This window comes from Anopheles nili, chromosome 2 (assembly GCF_943737925.1).
Source record: "Anopheles nili chromosome 2, idAnoNiliSN_F5_01, whole genome shotgun sequence".
Lineage (NCBI taxonomy): Eukaryota > Metazoa > Arthropoda > Insecta > Diptera > Culicidae > Anopheles > Anopheles nili.
Window position 1 is genome coordinate 45,882,307 of NC_071291.1, and position 18,488 is coordinate 45,900,794.

The 18,488-nt window shown below is 47.4% G+C and overlaps 4 protein-coding genes across 4 annotated transcripts; 1 reads left to right on the forward strand and 3 right to left on the reverse strand.

Annotated features, from left to right (window-relative positions):
- Positions 1-700, reverse strand: LOC128720284 (60S ribosome subunit biogenesis protein NIP7 homolog). Its single transcript, XM_053813945.1, has 2 exons — positions 645-700; positions 1-572 (listed from the first exon to the last, which is right to left on the reverse strand). The coding sequence occupies exons 1-2, from the start codon at positions 698-700 to the stop codon at positions 86-88; spliced, it is 543 nt and encodes a 180-aa protein (XP_053669920.1). The 3' UTR covers positions 1-85.
- A 719-nt stretch (positions 701-1,419) lies between these two features.
- On the reverse strand, positions 1,420-6,993 carry LOC128724133 (sodium-independent sulfate anion transporter). Its single transcript, XM_053817901.1, has 9 exons — positions 6,954-6,993; positions 4,302-4,472; positions 4,090-4,225; positions 3,896-4,004; positions 3,393-3,806; positions 2,977-3,331; positions 2,607-2,909; positions 2,385-2,530; positions 1,420-2,317 (listed from the first exon to the last, which is right to left on the reverse strand). The coding sequence occupies exons 1-9, from the start codon at positions 6,991-6,993 to the stop codon at positions 1,961-1,963; spliced, it is 2,031 nt and encodes a 676-aa protein (XP_053673876.1). The 3' UTR covers positions 1,420-1,960.
- An 8,738-nt stretch (positions 6,994-15,731) lies between these two features.
- Positions 15,732-16,352, forward strand: LOC128731739 (39S ribosomal protein L11, mitochondrial). Its single transcript, XM_053824872.1, has one exon. The coding sequence runs from the start codon at positions 15,732-15,734 to the stop codon at positions 16,320-16,322; it is 591 nt and encodes a 196-aa protein (XP_053680847.1). The 3' UTR covers positions 16,323-16,352.
- Positions 16,318-17,270, reverse strand: LOC128731738 (ribosomal RNA processing protein 36 homolog). The gene is made up of 2 exons (XM_053824871.1): positions 17,151-17,270; positions 16,318-17,078 (listed from the first exon to the last, which is right to left on the reverse strand). The coding sequence occupies exons 1-2, from the start codon at positions 17,268-17,270 to the stop codon at positions 16,368-16,370; spliced, it is 831 nt and encodes a 276-aa protein (XP_053680846.1). The 3' UTR covers positions 16,318-16,367.
- Positions 17,271-18,488: the final 1,218 nt, after the last annotated feature.

Here is an 18,488-nt window from a genome sequence, read left to right on the forward strand (position 1 = left end):
GTATTCATGCCGAATGACCACAAACTTTCAGTATAATTTGCTTAGAAAAATGCAACCAATAGATTGATAGTTTTATTTTACGACCCTATATTAGATTATCTTCCGATCGAATATATTCGCCAATATCTGCTTGATGGAAACAAACGGTTACCAATGGATCGGCCAATTTGCAATCATTCGTTGATTTAGCCGTCACACCAAAACCGAGAGGAACATCGCTCATCGACATAACTACGACACCTTGGTACACGGGAGTATTTTCCGTGATTCGTCCCATGCCTGACTTTGCTACGTTGTTGCCGTATAAAAACTGCTGTTCCGCAGCTGGCTTCAGCCAGATCTTGTACTGTGCATATGGGGCGAGAAATGCGAGCGCCGTGATATGTAATATAAACTTGTTTCCCTTTGTGAACTTCCCGAAGCACGTTCCAATCGACACCATGTTTTCCTTTGGTACCGTTTCCGCCTGCTTCAGTATCTTCTCCGACATGTAATAGACTCGTGATTTCATTTCTCGAAAACAGTAGGTACCATCAGAGCGATCTATTAACAATTTTACGTTTGTTCCGATACTGCAAATGAACAGAAAATATACGCATGAAAACTGGCATGCCGGTAGTTACGCTAAGACTAAGGATACTCACTATTTTGATAGCTTTTCAAACAAAATTTTGGTCTGCAGATCTGATAGACGTTTCATTGTTAATCTGTGTACTGTTTGGCTGTTTGTTCTACCGTAAATAATCACGGTACTAGTTTAAAAAGTTAACAAGTAACTTGCTAAGAGGCACACACGAAGTCCGCACGTTGCACGTTGTTTACGACGGTGTCAATTTTGACATTTGGTCAAACAGTCAACCTTAAATGTGTGCGTGTTTACTGACTTTCTGATGATGAAGCGGCTACACTGCATCAGATTTGCTGCATGGTGACTCAAAGAATTACAAACCTTTACTTCAAGTAAATTTCAAATCTCTTCCTATACGATATAATGTGCATTTTGAATGTCATACTTGCTTCCCAGTAAAAGTTTCATGAGGGGTTCTACTAAGAAAACAAATATTCCGATTATTTCCGATGGGAAAGAAATATAACTTAACAAGAACCCAGTGAAACAAGTGTTTTTGCACCATTTATCTTTATTCATAGCAATCGAATAATTAGTCGTTATATGACACTTTTGCCACTATAGTTGGATATTTTTTATCTTTCACGTCGCATTTATTTCACGTTGAAATATATCATGAATGAAATATTTCATTTAAAAAACATAGCGTGGTTGGTTCGACACGTGCACTTCTTGCATTTCAACACGTGCTCCGCCATGATATTTTCCGTTTAGATAGTTTAACTTTTGTACAAAAACCAAGACACCAACAGCGAAGACAATTTGTTTCTAGTTTGTAATCGTATGTAACACATTTCGTTTTTATTCTTTTCCATTTGTTCCTTTTCGCTGGACGATACAAATAAAATTACTCGAAGTACTTATGCTCTTCAGACGCCGATTCTTCCTTATGTTAGTAGGCCATACTAAAACATGTGTGCCCTTATAATACTACACTCTAACCGATTTTGGAACGTGTTGTGACATTTAAATAATATTGATATAATCGATTTCATACGTCTAAACACCTGCTACTTTGCTGCTCGTTTGATGCAGTAAGTGTTTTCAGGCTAGCTGCAAAAATATTTTAAGATTCAAACAATACTTTTGAGTCTTTCAACAATTTGTTTGCTGTGTCAAATCGTCACACTCAATACAGCTCATTATCGCGACGGAACGTAGCTCACGGAATGTACATGAATGGTTAGGAATCGTACGGAATGATGCAATCCAGCGACTGACTGCTAATCTGGCACTTGCTATTGTTTCGTGTTCGCTTAATACTGTTCGCAATAGTTGACGATAAGGGATGTCACTGAATCCGCCGTTGTTTCCATGCCGTGACTCCCGGCATTAGACGCTAATGACTTCCTTTGGTTTGTAGGCACGCTGCCTCAGAAGATCATCCAAATGCTCCTCACGATAGTACACAACGAAATCGGCGGGAGACAGGCCCTCGAAAATAGCACACACGCTCGGTTTGAGATTGTAGAAGAACAGCGGCTGGTCACGTTTGGCAAAGTCTTGCGTTATGCTATCGATCACGGTAGCGGCAGTAAAATCGGCACCGTATACGTGTGAACAGTCGATTACTACCGGCAGTGACTGTCGAATGGATTGCTTCGTCACCAGATTGCGGACGTAATCAACGGACGGAAAGATCAGGCACCGATCGGGCGTAATGATCAAGTATTCCGTACCAGCCGGGCTCTGAAACAAATGATGGTTATGAAGAATGAGTACTTAAACTGAAGCGTAAAATGAGCTGAATGCTTACCGTCAACCGTTCGACTGAAATCTTTGGTCGAGCGGCGTGATAAAGAATAAACACCACATTCAACCCAACACCAAACAAGATGCCCATTTCCAGCGGAAGAGCTAAGCACGCGATGAACGTTCCTAGTCCGGGAATCAGGTCACTTTCTGCAACGTGCAAAAAGACGGGAATGTCAAGCGTTTTTGTCAGAACAGCCAAAGCTGGGCTTTAGGTTTTACTTACTTTTAGTCCTCCACATTGGCTTTACCACTTTCACCTCGACCATGAATACGACTGCGGCAATGATAACGGCAGCTAGGGATGCTTTCGGGATGTACGAAAAGTATGGCGTGAAGAAGAGCAACGACAGCACCACAAGAGCCATGGTGTACACGTTGCCCATGGGAGTTCGCACACCGGAAGCATTGTTAACCGCACTGCGACTCAGCGAGCCCGTTCCGGGAAAACCCTGCACGAACGAGTTAGCGATGTTGGCAAGACCGATGGCAATCAGTTCCTGTGTTGCGTCCACGGGTTTTCCGTTTGCTGTGGATAAAACACATGGCTCGTCAGTCGCGATCAGACGCTCATGATCGTGATCAGATATACTTACAGAACGCCTTACAGATGGCGATGTTTTCCATCAACGCGATCAGCGGAACAACGATCAACCCCGAGCCGAGACTGGAAACCATCTCCGAAAAGGACTCCTCATGACCGGTCATGCTTTCGTTGGCCGTGAGCGAAAACGGAGGAGCCTTAAACGATGGCAAACCCGGTGGAATATCACCGATCAGCTTGAAGGGCGCCGTCGCTGACGATTGGAACGTGTATCCGATGGCACCACACACCACGACAAGGATCGCATTTCGCGAAGTTCCCACCAACCACATAATTTTGTTGATGATCCGATGGTTCTTCGATTTTAGCTCATCGTCGGCGGGACCAACTTTGAGACCAGCGACAATCTGCGCGAAAGTACCAGTGTTTGTTCAGTATCTGCACTGTGTGGAAAATGTGCATGCTTACCCTCATAATCAGCAGCACAGCGATGCAGGTCAGCCCCAGGAAGGTGTCCCACACCTGCACGTTGTGGATGTCGTTGAAGATGTTGCGCCAAATTTCGATGAACGTTGTGCCCTTGGCGGAAATGCCGAGCACGTCCTTCACCTGCGAGGTGACGATGATCAACGAAACGGCTGAGGTGAATCCAGAGGACACCGGTCCGGAGACGAAATCGACCAAAAACCCGAGACCTAGAATTCCCATCAGCAGCTCCACGATGCCGGACAGGAAGCACAGCAAGATGGCTTTTCCCACGTTTCCTCCGGCCGTTTGGAACGTCAGCAACGACGCAATGGCGGTGGGACCCATTGGGACATCCTTGCAGCTGCCAAACACTATATACACAATGCAGCCTAGGAACGATCCGTACAGACCGTACTGGAGAGAGAGAGAGAGAGAACCAATTAGGTTGGGTGATTTTGAGCAGCTTCGCGTACACAATCGCCTGTCACAAATCGCATACTAACCGCGGCGGGAAGCCCAGCGATACCGGCATAAGCGAGTGCCTGTGGAATGACCGTCAATCCGACGGTTATTCCTGCCACCAAATCCCCGATCGCGTCCGTAGAGTTATACCTGCAAAAGGTAGTACGGTCATTAAAGATCCAGGTGCCGGTTCCACAGGACCGGTTCCGGTTGGGATTCACAACACCAGACTTACTGTGGTAACCATCGGAGAATGGGTAGCCGCTTTTTTATCATCTTCTCGGAAAATGCACTCTTCGCCTTGCGCTGCAGCCACAGGTTGATCTGTCCCGTTTGGTCATCGTTCGTCACCTTTTTCCCGCTCTCAGACACTGCACAAAGAACGTCGAGTGAGATTTCGCCGGTTCACTTAAGATCGGTTTCACAGCGCTCAAAAGGATCACTTACGGATGAACTCGTTCGAACCACGCAGACCACCGTGTGGTTCGCCATTGTGCGTCGAAATGTCGAGTGTCGAGCAGCTGAGTGCCTCGTTGTCGTACGAACCATCGCCCGGGACGCTGATCGTGTGGATTTGCGTCTTCATCCTTACCAGCCGGCAGTTGGTGCTGTCGTCACCTGCGAAACAAAAGACAGACGCCCGGCCGAGTGTTCGAGAGATGAGTTCTTCTGTCCAAGCAAACGATCGTTCGTACGCGTCCCAACGTGCCTAGACGAATGAAACGGTTGACGATCGACGACGCGGGTTTTATGGTGCCGATCGCTACGAGGATACGAATTCGTTACGCAAATCCCGACTACGGGTCGCTTTGAAAGCCCGGTTTCTTTTTTTTTCTTTATTGTCCCCCCAACCCCCCCCCCCCCCACCCACCCAAACCCACACCCACAGTAGGAGGCGTCAACATCGAACGAGTTTCGTGTGTTTGCGTCCCATTGTTCAGCAACACATTTCGCCTGCGATGGTTGACGCTGGGCGTATGATCGTGTTTTTTTCGTGTGGGTTTATTTTTTGCACACCCAATTCCGCCGTAAGGATGCACTGATAGGCCCATCACGATCTTACAGCCGCGCAAACAGTCCGATCTGTTGCAGATAAACATCGTCCTCCACCTGCTACATCGAGCGGCATTTTCACACCCCAAAAAAAAAAAACTCTCCCAATCCCGGTTGCGATATCATTAGCCACGGTTCGATGGAGCGTTTATCGGCCGACACGATCTTTGATAGAGACATCAAAAATGCTATCACCCGGTGGGAACAGCACCTCTCTCTCTCTCTCTCTCTTCTCACCGGTAAGTCCACAAAGCGATGTCACGCACAGTTTACTCGGTCAATTTTCGATTAACATCGCAAAACCCCATTATGGTTGTGTTTTTAGCGTCCACGCGCTAACACGTTAACTACACGCGTTACACACATGGTCGGGTATTCTCACCCAGCGTTTAACACCCTGAACGAATGATGAATGACGCACCTAGCATTCGGAACGGTGTGAGGTGGTTTGTCCAAATTCAATCACAAAGCGCCGCTGGAGCGGTAATTGGCAGGTTTGGACCACAAAATTACATTGATCCCGAGCAGGATCTCGGTGACGCAAATATGCACTGCACACGTGGTTGAGGAAAATTGATTTGCTCTCGACGTACCCACGTCGGCCCTGTTCGCAATGGCGGCGAAAATGCTTCTGAACGAAGCGATCGTTCCTGGCGGAGCTTAAATCAATGGCGGCCATGTTTGTTGTTGCGCTCGTTCCCCTAAAATCCCACTGATTCATTCCGGAGCGCTCGTCGCTCACTTACACACGTGTCACCGTCCCTATTGTCGGAGGTGGTTTGAGAACGTTTTTAAAAAATGAAAGTTTTCCGATCGTTTTCGACTGACGGAAGGCGTTTGTTTTTTCCTTTCCGGCTTTCTCTCGTTTACGAGCGATCGCTCAGAGGTTCAGAGAGAAGCGTTTCTTGAGCATGAGACAGCAAAATGTAACCCCCAAATGTGTTAAATGCGTTGTTATCTTCAACAAACACACCTGCTTGGTATACGCACGATATCGCGAAAAAAGGGGGCTCAATTGGATTTGCGCATAAATCTAATCGCTGGGAATGCCTCAACAAGCGAGGGAAAAAGGCGCCCTTCGGAGTTGATCGATCGCGATCGTTCCGTGAGATTGCCCGATAAAAGCTAATCCACATATTAGCTACCCAACCGCCTACACAGCGTGAAGCATATTGTGTTTTGATTTAGCGCGATTATACGCGGAAAGATTTGATCGAGCGAAATGCACGAATGCTGATTCAATTCAATTACGGCCCGTGTTTTCCCGCCCATAAAGGGAGGAAGAAAAAATTACTACACCCAGACAAGGCGCTCACGGAGCTTTTGAGCTTTAACCGCAATGATAAGGTTGCATAATGCAATCAGAGGTTCGATTGTTCTGGAAGCCGCCTTTTCCTTGAAACTTATTGCCTTTCTATTCTTTTGTCATTGCATTTTTTTTAAATTTCATTTCAATCTACGTGATTCCCACTGATTACACATAGTTGCAAGGTTATCTTAAACTAGAGTACTTTTAAAAAGTGGCAAACATTTACTTTTACAAAACACCAACTAACCCCCGACAGTCATCAGCTTCATTTGTAGCTACAAATGGATGAAAAAAAAATTGACTATAGCGGCCACAAAAGCCACGAAACGAAACGAAAAGAAAAAAAGGGAAACCGACAAATTAATCTTCACCAGGCGGCTCCATTAGTGACGTCACCCAAACCGGGAAGAAGGGTTAAAAACAACGTGCTGCAGCTGGGCTCAATTAAAATCTGTGTCGCAGATCGCCGTTTTGTTCGATGTTTTATCTAACCATTGTGCCCTTGAACGAAGAATCGCGTGTTTCTGTACTACCCTAACCTTGACGGCATCTCTTGGGCAGGTCATCAGCGACGTTTCATCCCTTGTTATTCTGAACGCGAGCCTGACCGAGCTGAACTAAATGGTGAGCAATAGTCGGGCTCGCTTTCTTGCCAACTCGCATCACCACCCACCGAAGACGAGTTTGTTCCGAAAAGTGTTGGAAAGATCCAGTTAATTCCGGTTCCCCTTCCCTACCGGGCAGTGCGATCGTTAAGCTATCACGCGACTTCTTCATGCTTCTTGCGGTCCTTTGCCCCTAACAACCGGTTTCGCACGCACTAACGCCACCACAAACAACTACGTGCGCTACATGCGATTTCTGCCACATTTCTAGACGATCGTGGGGCTCTTTGGTGCTGACCCAAACCCCTTTTAGGACGAAGTTTTTACCCGACACACACACGCAGGAATTTCCCGCCAGCAGTCGGACAACGGATTGCCACATTTATTGAGCACATTATTTGTCGCGTGCGCTTTTGCAAAAACCACCCACACCCGGGCTGGTTGATACACATTTTATGCAAATCGATTTTCAAACCGGACACGCTTCCATCACTCGGTCATGATCGTGACCGGACCTACGTTGAAGGGCCAGCCCTGCTGTCGACCACGATCGCGCCCATAAATCAATACCACACACACGGAGTGTTGATCGTGGGTGGTGGCGAAATAATCATTTGCATATCGCTCCCGCAGCCGGAACCACTCAACTCTGCGCTTTGTGGGTTTCCTCGTGGGAACGTTTGTTTTAAATTTCCCATTAGGCAAGGAGTGCGCTGAAATCCTGCACTCGATCCTGCGCCCAGAAACCCCACAGTCAAGCGTCAAGGGCAGGAATGTCCCCCGAGTGCCACTCCCAAGCGAGGGTTTCGCCACGGGATCGAGCCCTACACCCGTCGCTGCGGATAAAATTGATTATTAATGACTGCGAGCACGGAGCTGGGAACACTCTTTTTTTCCTGTTTTTTTTTTGCCCTTACTCTCCCACCCCCAACCCACTGGGACCAGTTAAACGGGACAAGGTAAACGTGTCGGTTTCCCCACACCTCGTGTGCTCGTGTGTCTATCAATACCGCATTGCTAATAAGTCACACGTGTGAACGTTGCCCCTGTACGCCAGCAACTCGGAAGTGAAACCTTCTGGAGCTGTTCTGTATCGCTAAAAGTGGCCACGGAATATTTCGCGAAGCAAAACAAAAAGAGGAGGACCCCAAACAACATTTTCGCAGGTTCCAAATTTATGCATTTATGCAAATGACCATCTAACGGAGCAAAACAAACGGTGAACCGAAGCTTGTCCACTTCCGGACACACACGAAACTCCTGTCGAAATAACGGGGAGCATAATGTGACACCGAAACTGGTTCCAAAACCTCGATCATTCTAGCGTCCAAAAGGCGATCTCTCTCGCCCCCTTGGTGAAGGATCTTCCGGGTCGATTTACGAGATCCTATCCGTGGCGAAAAAACGGGAAAGCGATAACGGATCCGATCGTACGGTTCGATCACGCTACAGTGACGGATGGCCTTTTCTCTGCACTCCTTGCGGAGGTCTCACGTGAGAGCGGAAGAAAAAAAAAAGGAGATGCTCCTGCGCGAGAATCGAAGCCGGTTTGGGCCGGTTTCGGAAGTGATCCATTTTGTCAGTCATTCCGATCGGCGTTAAGGAAGTGAAGGAAGTTAGCGATCGCGAAGCCCTTGCGCACGTTGTGTCGTGGAATGTGGCCATCTCGGAGTGGCCGGAACCGGAGCCATTGTACACGCGAAGGTTAGCTTTGCGCGAGATATACGCACCGGCACCAAGAAAGGGGAAAACGTGCAGTCGCAAAACGCATAATGCATCGTCGGATGTGTGTCTGGGATGTGCGCGATCGTTCGTGCGTGTTTAACAACAAAACATGTTGAGGTGGAGTGTGCGAGGTTTTTTTTTCAGCTGCTCTTGCTGCTGTTGCTGTTGTTTTTTGCACCCCACTTGACATTGTTGAGGTGCCCCAGACCACCTTCGGAGGTGGATGAACAGTTCACCTTTCAGCCTACCCCCGACTGACCTTTGGAAGGGCCGCGTAACGGCATTACCTCGGAAGGGTCTACTGAGCTAGGGTTTGTTGCTCGAGTGCGTGCAAAAAATGCAACTTTGGCGATGAATATAATTATGCTTAATGTGCGAATGTGCGCTCGATTTGGAAGTGGCCCGACGAAGGTGATCTGGTGTTCTGGGCCGTGATGATGCAACTCCATCTGATTCGATGCACCTGAGCCGCGATATCGATCGTGTTGTGATCGCATTTGAGCAGGCTTTGGATGAACGACGATCACAAGGAACGGAGCACATTTGGACGGTATCATTCCACGAGCAACGGATGAATCAGGGCTCTCAGTTAACGAGCCTCCACAGCGAGCAGCTCGACCCAATCTCGACAGTTTAACCCGACCAGAACGCATGACGCCAGTTGTCCCCCCAAAAAAGGCACATTTCGTGATGAGCACGGCTTGACGGAGCCTGACCGTGGAGTGACACGAGAACAGGTATTATTTTTTTTTTTGCACTATTCGATCCCCATCATCGCGAGATGTACCGCTGCACCGCACCGGTTGCAACTAGTTCCATCCGGGCAGATGGTAACGTAAAGAAGTAACAAAAAAAAAGGCCACTCACACGGCCACTCGGTCGACGGCCCGTTAATCCTTCGTTTTGAATGGGCTGCTTTAGAGAATGAAAACAAGACCTGAGAGCTGAAGCTGATCACGCCGTGGGTGGAGCACGAGTTTGCGCCCGTGGAAAAATGGGCAGGGAAGGTTCTAATTAATCGCTGTCCAAGCGCACCTTTTCCTTCCGGACGTGATTTGAGCTGGCGATGGCGTGGCTTACAGTAGTTGCACGGTAACGGTGATTAATTACCGGCTATCACTAATAGGCAGATCCGTCGATCGAACGTCGACTTCCCATCCATCAGGGCTAATGATCGCGATCAAGTTTGTCTCTGTCGCGGTGGGGATTTATCGAAACGCTTACGTGAGCGATCGCGTGCAGTGGTGCTGCTTTAAAGATGTGGTGCTGCTTTTTTTTGCAACATTCGGTCATTGGGGCATTAGGGGCTTTTCGAGTGCACTGCGAGCTTGTGCCAGGCGCTCTGGAATCACCATCTCCATCATTTCAGGTAGCACAAAGGGCGGCATTGTGTTGCAATGTTCACAAATTGGCGCCAACCACCTCCGGGAGTCGCTAAAACTTGCCGTCAAACGCGATTAGTGATCGTATCTCTGACACGGCATCGGCAACAAATTGCAAACATTCCGGTGGCATGAATCACGGGCAGTAAAGCGCACACCCTCCGGGAATGGTCACCACCTGTTTACCTTCGCCTGCTTGCGATTCTAATGCCACAAGCCACAGCAATCACTGTCAGGGTCATCCGACCTGCTTGGAGCTGTAAACCGCTTGCCTTGGCCTTGAAGTGAAGTTTCCCAAATCCACGGAAGCTTCAGGCGAAAAACCGTTCGGTTGTGGTCGGAAAAACCGGGACAGCCCACTAAGGTGGGGTTTTTTTTTCCCCCCCATCACACATTGCCGGTTTCATTTTACACTCCACCACGTTCACGGAATCCCCAATTGCGACCCCACGCCCCCAGTTCGTTAGGAGGATTAAAATCCGATCCTCGATTCTCGCTGGCCAAACGTTGGGAAACGCGCTGGAAACGGTGGGAAAACCCCAACACGCACGGGTGAAATGCCACGCATGTCGATCAGTCGATCGGTCGTCGAGTTGTTTACACTTTTCTGAACGCCAATCTCCGGTCGGAACCGGTGAAGACCGGTTGATCGGTGGTTCTTTTTTTTTATTTTGATTTTTTTTTTCACCTCTCCACGCAACAAAGCGACGGTAAAGGGGAAATTTGCGTATCCATAAACGGGCCCTCACAACGGGTCTATCATAAATCCCACCACCATTCACCACACGGCCCTGGCCACCAACGAGCGTGGGTTAGCGGTGGTCAACGAACCGATGCGCATCACCGAGCTGCGTATGGACTGGCGTAAAAGCACGTGGCGCAAGGGAATCCTTTGTGCTGGAATGGAGCCGTGCGTGGGGAATTTCGCGAACTTTCAGTTTTACAAGCCTTTCACGAGTGAGTGTGTGTGTTTTTTTTTTTTGCTATTTCTCTCCCCCATTTGGACGACTATTTTGCCGCGGGAACGATCGGAACGGAAAGGACACAAGCAAGGTTCTATTAATTGTTGCCCTCCACGCAGTGGCCCTCTAACGTGGGGAGTGGAGTGCCATTTTCAAAATGCTGTTGCAATACAACAAAATGGCCCCCCCACCCCGCACGGTGTGTGTGTGTGCTTTTTTTTTGTTCGAGGGCGAAATGGAACGCTTCATTAACGGACCGGTTGCACCAACTGCAGCGCATGTAGCCTTGCACGATCGCACAGTGCAGCTTCGCCTTCGGGGGGTTTTTACAAAAGTTTAAACATCATCAAACGCGCCCCGGGCTGACGAGACGCTCGTCTCATGCGAGAGACCAAGAGAGAGAGAGAGAGAGAGAGAGAGAGAGAGAGAGAGACAGCGAGCAAAGAGTTTGAGAAAGTAATTACGGTGCGTCGAAGGTCGGTCACATTACGGTTGCCTTTTGGGCGCCTTCGATCCGTCGATGATCGATCCATCATCAGTGCGTCAATGCGTTAATGCATCGATGCGTCAATTGCTCACCCTATGAGGCATCACCGAACCCCCAGCAGGGTGCATTTGGCAACACAAACTGAAGGGTGAAATGAACTTACACCCCGGCACGTGTCGCTGCTAGCCTCATTCGAAAGCAAGCATTTATTAAAATCACGCGAAGCAAAGCACACCTGGCTGCTCATCTCGAGCGATCATACTCCCCCGCCATTGGGAGTAATTATTCAATTCTATTGTGTTGTTCTCGCACGCCTTCACCAAGAATGCGAAGGGTGGCCTCATCGCCTAAACTCGACAAAATCGGCGAGAAAAGATGCCTTTTTGCAAACTGAAGGCCCACGCTTATCTCGCAACGGGCTGCTGACGAGGAAGCGCTTGGGGTGGGATTCCTGGTTCTGAGATTTGTTGCAGAAAATGCACCGCCAGCGATCGCGTTCGGTGTGATTGAAGGTGTCGTGTCGTGAATGAAACCGCATCCGAGCGCCGGGTCCGAAACCTGCAACCGATCATTTGATACGCCGTTCCGTCTGATCGCGAAACCAGTTTCGTTGCGGTGGGATTTCGGACGCGAAACTCCCTTTAAACCTGCCACCGAGAGGGCGGGAATTCCCCAGACAAACCATGGGTCACGGATTCGATGGCGTGCCAGGCCACGTGCCGAGTGGGTTTTGATTATTGACGATCGGGTTTAGATCGAATATTGAAATGAGCCCCTCGCGACACGCGTTGTTTGTGCTTACATCGCGGCTGTTCGCTGAAAATTAAATCACAAAAAAAAAGCCATAAGAGCCACATCGGGCTTCGCGAACAACGATGGATCAGGAAGATGATTCAACCGAAGGTCAAACGATCATCCGCGGTCTAACGGCAAATCAAGCCTAATGATGCAATTCGAGCTTGTTTGCACAAAAGCGAAACAAAAAAAAACAGCCCACAAAACAACAAACAACAGAAAAAAAAACCCACCTCACATTAACTCGCCCATTCTAGTGGCCCGCGGTACCAGCGAGGTTCCATTTACTGTACGAATTGAAGCCTCGGCGATTCGTGGAGTCCAGTCAAAGCCAGTTCAAGGCTGCGTATGGTCGTAATTTTATGGATTTATTTTTTTTTGTTCCTGGTGGCACAATTCATTATTACGCCATTCGCCGGAGGGGAGTTTGTAAAATGACTACGCTTGTCGATAGCACAGAAAAGGATATTGTGCTGAAATAAATTAGTACAGTTAGTAGTCGAACCAGTCCCCGTCCCGAGAGCGACCTCCACGATCAGTCGGTGTGTTCGATAACACATGCCAAAATTCGACGCACCCCCGTCGTGGGTGGCATACATTTTGCATCCCAAGGTGTTCTCTGCCTTTCATTCTGCCGACGGAATGGCATCCGCGATGACATGGTTTCGGAATTGTTCGTTAAGCAACACCAATCTCTCCCACGGTTCACTGCAGAATTGCGTACGTATGCGTGCAGTGGGCGGCGTGAAACGACACACAAAAAAACAACAAATTGATCCACGCCACCCACCGCCAAAGCAAAGTGGACCAAACAACGCGCGTTATGCTGACAATTTCCTGATGCCACAGTCGATCCGCTGGCCGGAATAACAAGAGGCGCGCTACACGCGAAAGGGTCAGGATGTGAGTTCGAGCCACCGAATTCCATGCTGCTGCAGCAAAACCAGCAGGAAGCACCTGTTGTGCTGTTTGCGCAGCAAACAAACGTGCTGCGGCACCACACACTCAAGGAAGCCTCGTGGTCTGCGCAACAACGTGTGATACGCGTGTGCGCGCGTGCCCACACGCGGAACGCCATTTCACTTTCGATTTCACGCGTGTTGCTGCATCAACTTTGCACTGCCAACCGAGACCTCCGCATCGCGCTATCCCGCCCGAAATCGATGACTAAGTCGATGATGATGATGATGATTCAACCTGCGGCTTCATCACGCGTGCCCATCTCGTGCACTCACTTCACTGGGATTCCACCGTTGGTGTCGCAGGTAGCGTTGTAGGTGCTTGTGTGTTTGTCTTTTTTTTCGGGCTTCTCTGCACTCTGCACTGCTTTGTGGCACTCTTCACGCGAGTCTAGGCTTCACGCGGAAACACAAACACTCTCTCGGCTGCGAGGCGAAAAAACAAACAATCTGCAGAAAAACCGATGCAACAATGCCCGCGCGGGCGGATTTTGCAAAGTCGCGTCGACGTTGTGAAAGCGCGCTGCGCGTTTTGCGTGCTGCTCTATCGCGATCTTCCAGACAAGTGAGCGTCCGTTCGTCCAAGGCGCGCTTGGTGCACCGTTTTCGCCTATGAATTTCCCGACCATGCACAACTACCAACTACCAGCGCTGTGTGTAGCAACGATCGACCGATCACTCACGCGGACTTCGTTTGCGCTCGGTCGGCGTTTGTGCTGCAGCCAGCCGATGGAGTCTGTGCCGGCGGTCACTTTGCAGCCGTTACATGACGTAAATAGTTCCAATGGTTTTTAAATTTTATCACCTTACCTTACGATGGCGTGCGTTCACGCAGCCGCTGCAAAGTGCGTTGGAGAGAGTGCCACGGGGACCGAAAGCAAGGAAAAAAAGGACTGCAGCCAATTGATGCCGAATGGCGCGTAAATATGCGCGTTCACGCACCGCAGGGGCGCGTAATTAAAAGCTCGTCTCGTGCCACGCAAAAAGTCCTCCGGAATGGCACGCAACGTGCTTTTGTGTGTACGCACGCGCGATCGTTTTGCTTAATGCGCTAGAAATTTGACCATAAGTGTGCCATGCTTCCGTACCGCGTCAGCATTTCGGAAGGCGCGTGCAATAAAGTTTGTCGCCGCAAAATGATCCCACTTTGGCGTGCATTCCAGTCCACCGGAAATTAGTCAGACCGCTCGGTTTGTGGTGGCGCTAGTAATGACCCGAAATGTGTCTCCGGCTTTCGGCGAATTTGGGCAGGAAGTAGAAGGAGTTTGCTGGCGCCATGTATTTTACACCTGGCCCGGGAGCGTCGTACGTGGATTTTTGGACGTAAATGAAATCGACCCCTTGTACACATACACACACGCACACGCACACACGAGTGCCCGGAGTCGATCATCCTGCACGTGCTTGTCTCGCTTTTGCTTGGCATGCGGCAAACACCTCGTATCAAGCTGCCAGTCGGTGGTAATGACCGTCTTAAATGCTTACCACACTCTGGTACTCCACCATTCCGTTTGGTGTTGCAATTTACTCACTCTAGAGCCCACTAATGGAGAGCCATCATCTGAGAGAATTAATCAAACACAGCGCATCCGATCAAATCGAATAAATAACGTAACTAGGCCGTGTTAGAATGGAAAGGCGGTTTAATTATCCGCGGTTCTGTTTCCGGTAGCCAATGGTGAAGGATGATGTGTAATGCGGTAGAGAAGGTACGCTTCATTTCCGGATTTTGAGATGTGGTTAGGTGATGAAACGTCACGTGATCGCCAACTGTATCCATTTCTGTTTCAATTTCCAGCACAATCTTATTTAAACAACATGTGTTAAAATTGTAAAGAGAAAGTAAGTATTTTATGAATATGAGGTGATATTATACGTTCTCAATATGATTATTAATTCTGGATCTACATTTACGTACATAAAACATACTCATGAAATTGGATATATGCCATTCCTGCGTCATACACAAAACGGTCAGAAGTTTTTAGATTTGGCTTAAATATGATTTTTATTTAATCAATTCCTCCCATAAACTATTCGTAAAGTGCTGTTCTTATTTCATTAGCTATTGTAAAGAAAGGAGTTTTACAAGCAAATAAAGTTTTTTTTAGCATATTGCATATTGCATATTCCTTGTATTTCAAATTCAACACTTAAAATACTTTGAAATGGAGACTTTAAAACGCTCATCGTTTTCAATAAATATAATAAAGTTAAAAATACATCCATGACACTGGATGCGACTGATCCTCAGGTGATCTTTCTCTTCTCATTACTCATTTAATACAAATTGCAACTTCAAATGATCTCAAAATTATGCTAACAAAAATTGTTGTTCTAAAACGTGTAGTAATTCGTCTCAACATCGAATAGGCATCGAATAGCTCATATCATGCTAGTTGACGTTTGATTGAATTTCCAATGTTTGTGTTGCACAACAATTTTGACAGTTTACGCTGCTCTTTCATAACACGCACGAACCGCTTAAATTTTACAGCTACTATTAATTGCATTTCTCTACAAAACCAAACGTAAGCTGTAATTTAAACCACTTGTTAGGTACGTGTTAATAGAGAAGGCTTTTGCTTGTTTTAGACAAAATGTCAAAGGCGGCAGGGAGACTGAAAACCATGAAGAAAACATTCGACAAAATCAACCATACCAGCAAGCTGCGTACAAACATCCCTGCCGGTATGGCAGTTGCGGGACCTCCTCTCGGTCCAATGCTGGGTCAGCGAGGTATCAACATAGCGGCGTTTTGCAAAGATTTCAACGAACGCACGAAAGACATCAAAGAAGGAATTCCATTGCCATGCCGTGTTGCAGTTACATCTGACCGCGCATATGAGTTGACGATACACTCGCCTCCGTCTACTTTTCTCTTAAAACAAGCCGCCGGCATCCAGCGGGGTGCAATGAATCCCGGAAAAGAAATTGCTGGCAAAATCACACGAAAGCATTTGTACGAAATAGCTAAAATTAAGCTGCAAGATCCTCCCAATGCCCTACTAACACTAGAGCATATGTGCAAAGCATTGGTGGGGGCAGCTCGTACCTGTGGAATAGAAATCGTGTCTGAACTGGACCCCGAGGAGTATAAGCAATTCCTCGAGGAACGACGACAAGTAGTCGAGGATCAACGCAAAGAGCTCCAAGAAAAGCGAGAGGCACGAATGCTACGCGTCGGATAGATTAGAAATTTATTGTATGCGATAGTATAATACACGACCGTGACGTTACGTAGCGAAATCCAGTTTTTTACGGTCTTTTGCAGATATCTTTTTCCTTCGTTTTTCGAGATGTCTATCGAGTTTTCCAGCTTCCTTGAGCTTGTCATACTGTTCAACCAGAGCTCGAGCCTGTTTAGTGCTTTTTCGTTCATAGAATGGTCGCTTTCCTTCTTGTATGGCTTCCCGAGCCGAGCGTTTGTTCCGTTGTTTTTCCTCGTCGAGCGCTCTTTGTTTAGCGTACTCACGCATTTGATTCTCGGTCCTCTGAATGACGAACTTAAGCTTCTGCGCATCTTCGGGATCGGTTGCCGCCTCTAGCTTATTTTTCAATTTATTCAGCTCCTTCTTCCGCAGATCATTTAAAAAGCTGAAGTTTTCACGAAACTGTCGTCCGCTGAAATAACCTTGACGAGGATCGAAACGAGGATCCCTTGGCCGTTGAATTGATGCTGCCTTACTTTGTTTGCCCATTCCTAGAGCTGGCACTTTTCTTTTGGACGAAACCTCTTCTGGACCGCTATCATCATCCGATTTATTCGCCGATATGCTGGTGGCTTTTTTCAACTTCTTGATTGATTTTTTAGGCTGAGTGGTTTGTTTTCTTTCGATCATTTTGCCAAAAATAGCCTCATTGTACATGCGAGATCCCAGTTTTTTCTTCAATCTAAGCAAATCTTCAAACGGCATATCTTTGTACTCGTCATCGGCTAGTTTAGGCTAAAAGAACAATCCACGGTACCACACAATTAACGCTGTACTACATTTAATCAGCTTCTAATTTCGGCTTACCACATCTTCGTCAGAAGATTCTTCCATCGACTCATTGCTACTCTCTTCTTCGGCAGACGAAGCGAAATCTTCGTTGCCTTCAGAACGTTCATTATCGGAATCAGTTTCTGATGAATTCATCTTACTTTCTCGCTAATCTATAGGATATTATATCAATGTTGTGCTCTGTAGAGCCACCGAAAACACGAAGTAAACAATTGCACGTTGAACATGTGTTGTGACGTTCGCGGGAACTGATTTCTTCATCTGACATTTCAGAACATCTCTAAAACAAACATTTCAAAAACATTGTAAAGGTAAAGAAACCAGCATTTATGGAAAGTATTAGCACCGACCGTTGGCTACCAATGACCCAGAACCATTTGTTCAATTTATTCATTTACACATCATCGTGAGGTTATCGGAGAAGAAATTGAATTCCCCTAAATGTTCGTTAGAAAAATCCCAATATTTGAATGTTACCTCATCATCTTGCACGCAAGACTCATTTGTTTGCTGCCTGCTTTTACCCAAATGTCAAGTACATTTTTTTGTACTTTTCTTTTCTTCAAATGTCAAAACGGTCTTTACGACACCTTCTCCCCGATCACTTTGTGTAGAGCATAGAAGTTATTATTTGTGTATTCCTGCAACCGCGAGTGCAATGCGCAGGCAGAAAGAAGCTTCGTGCATCAACAGCAACAAACGGGAACAGAAGTCCTCTCTTTGTTTCGGCCCGAGTCTGTCGCGCTGTAGGAAGATCCATTCGTATGTTCCCATGTAGGGCCAATTGTGTCATCGTTTTCGAGCATCCCCTGTGTGTCTTTTGAGTCGTTGAGACACACGTTGAAGCAGTGCCAAGGGATGCAGTGTAGTGATAGCTTATCGAAAGGCCCCTGGTAGTGTTTATGGTAGAAGTAAACGTAGCTGAAGTTAGTTGTCGAAGTAGTACTACTATCGTTACTCTGCCTTTCTTGGCCTTCCTCATCAACGCAGAGGGCGAGCGTACGTAATAGTGCGTATGGCGTTTAGCGTACATGCGTGTGTGTAGTGTATGGTGAATTGTTCTTCGGTTCAACGCCAACTTCCTTTCTCGGGCACGGATATCACAAGTAGAAAAAAAATCGCTTATTCGCTATGGTAACCATCCTCATCAGTGTCTGCCTTCGAGTTCACATTAAAGTACGTAGTGTGTAGTGATTTCTACGCGAATACGGAAGAAAACGGCCGTTCTATTTTCATGGATACCGAGCGAACAGTTTTGAATTCTGGTTTTTACGTCGTCGTCAGCAGCAGCAACATCAGATAGGATAGATAAAACCCTTCGTCACCTGCATCTGTTCATCAAAGAGCAATTGT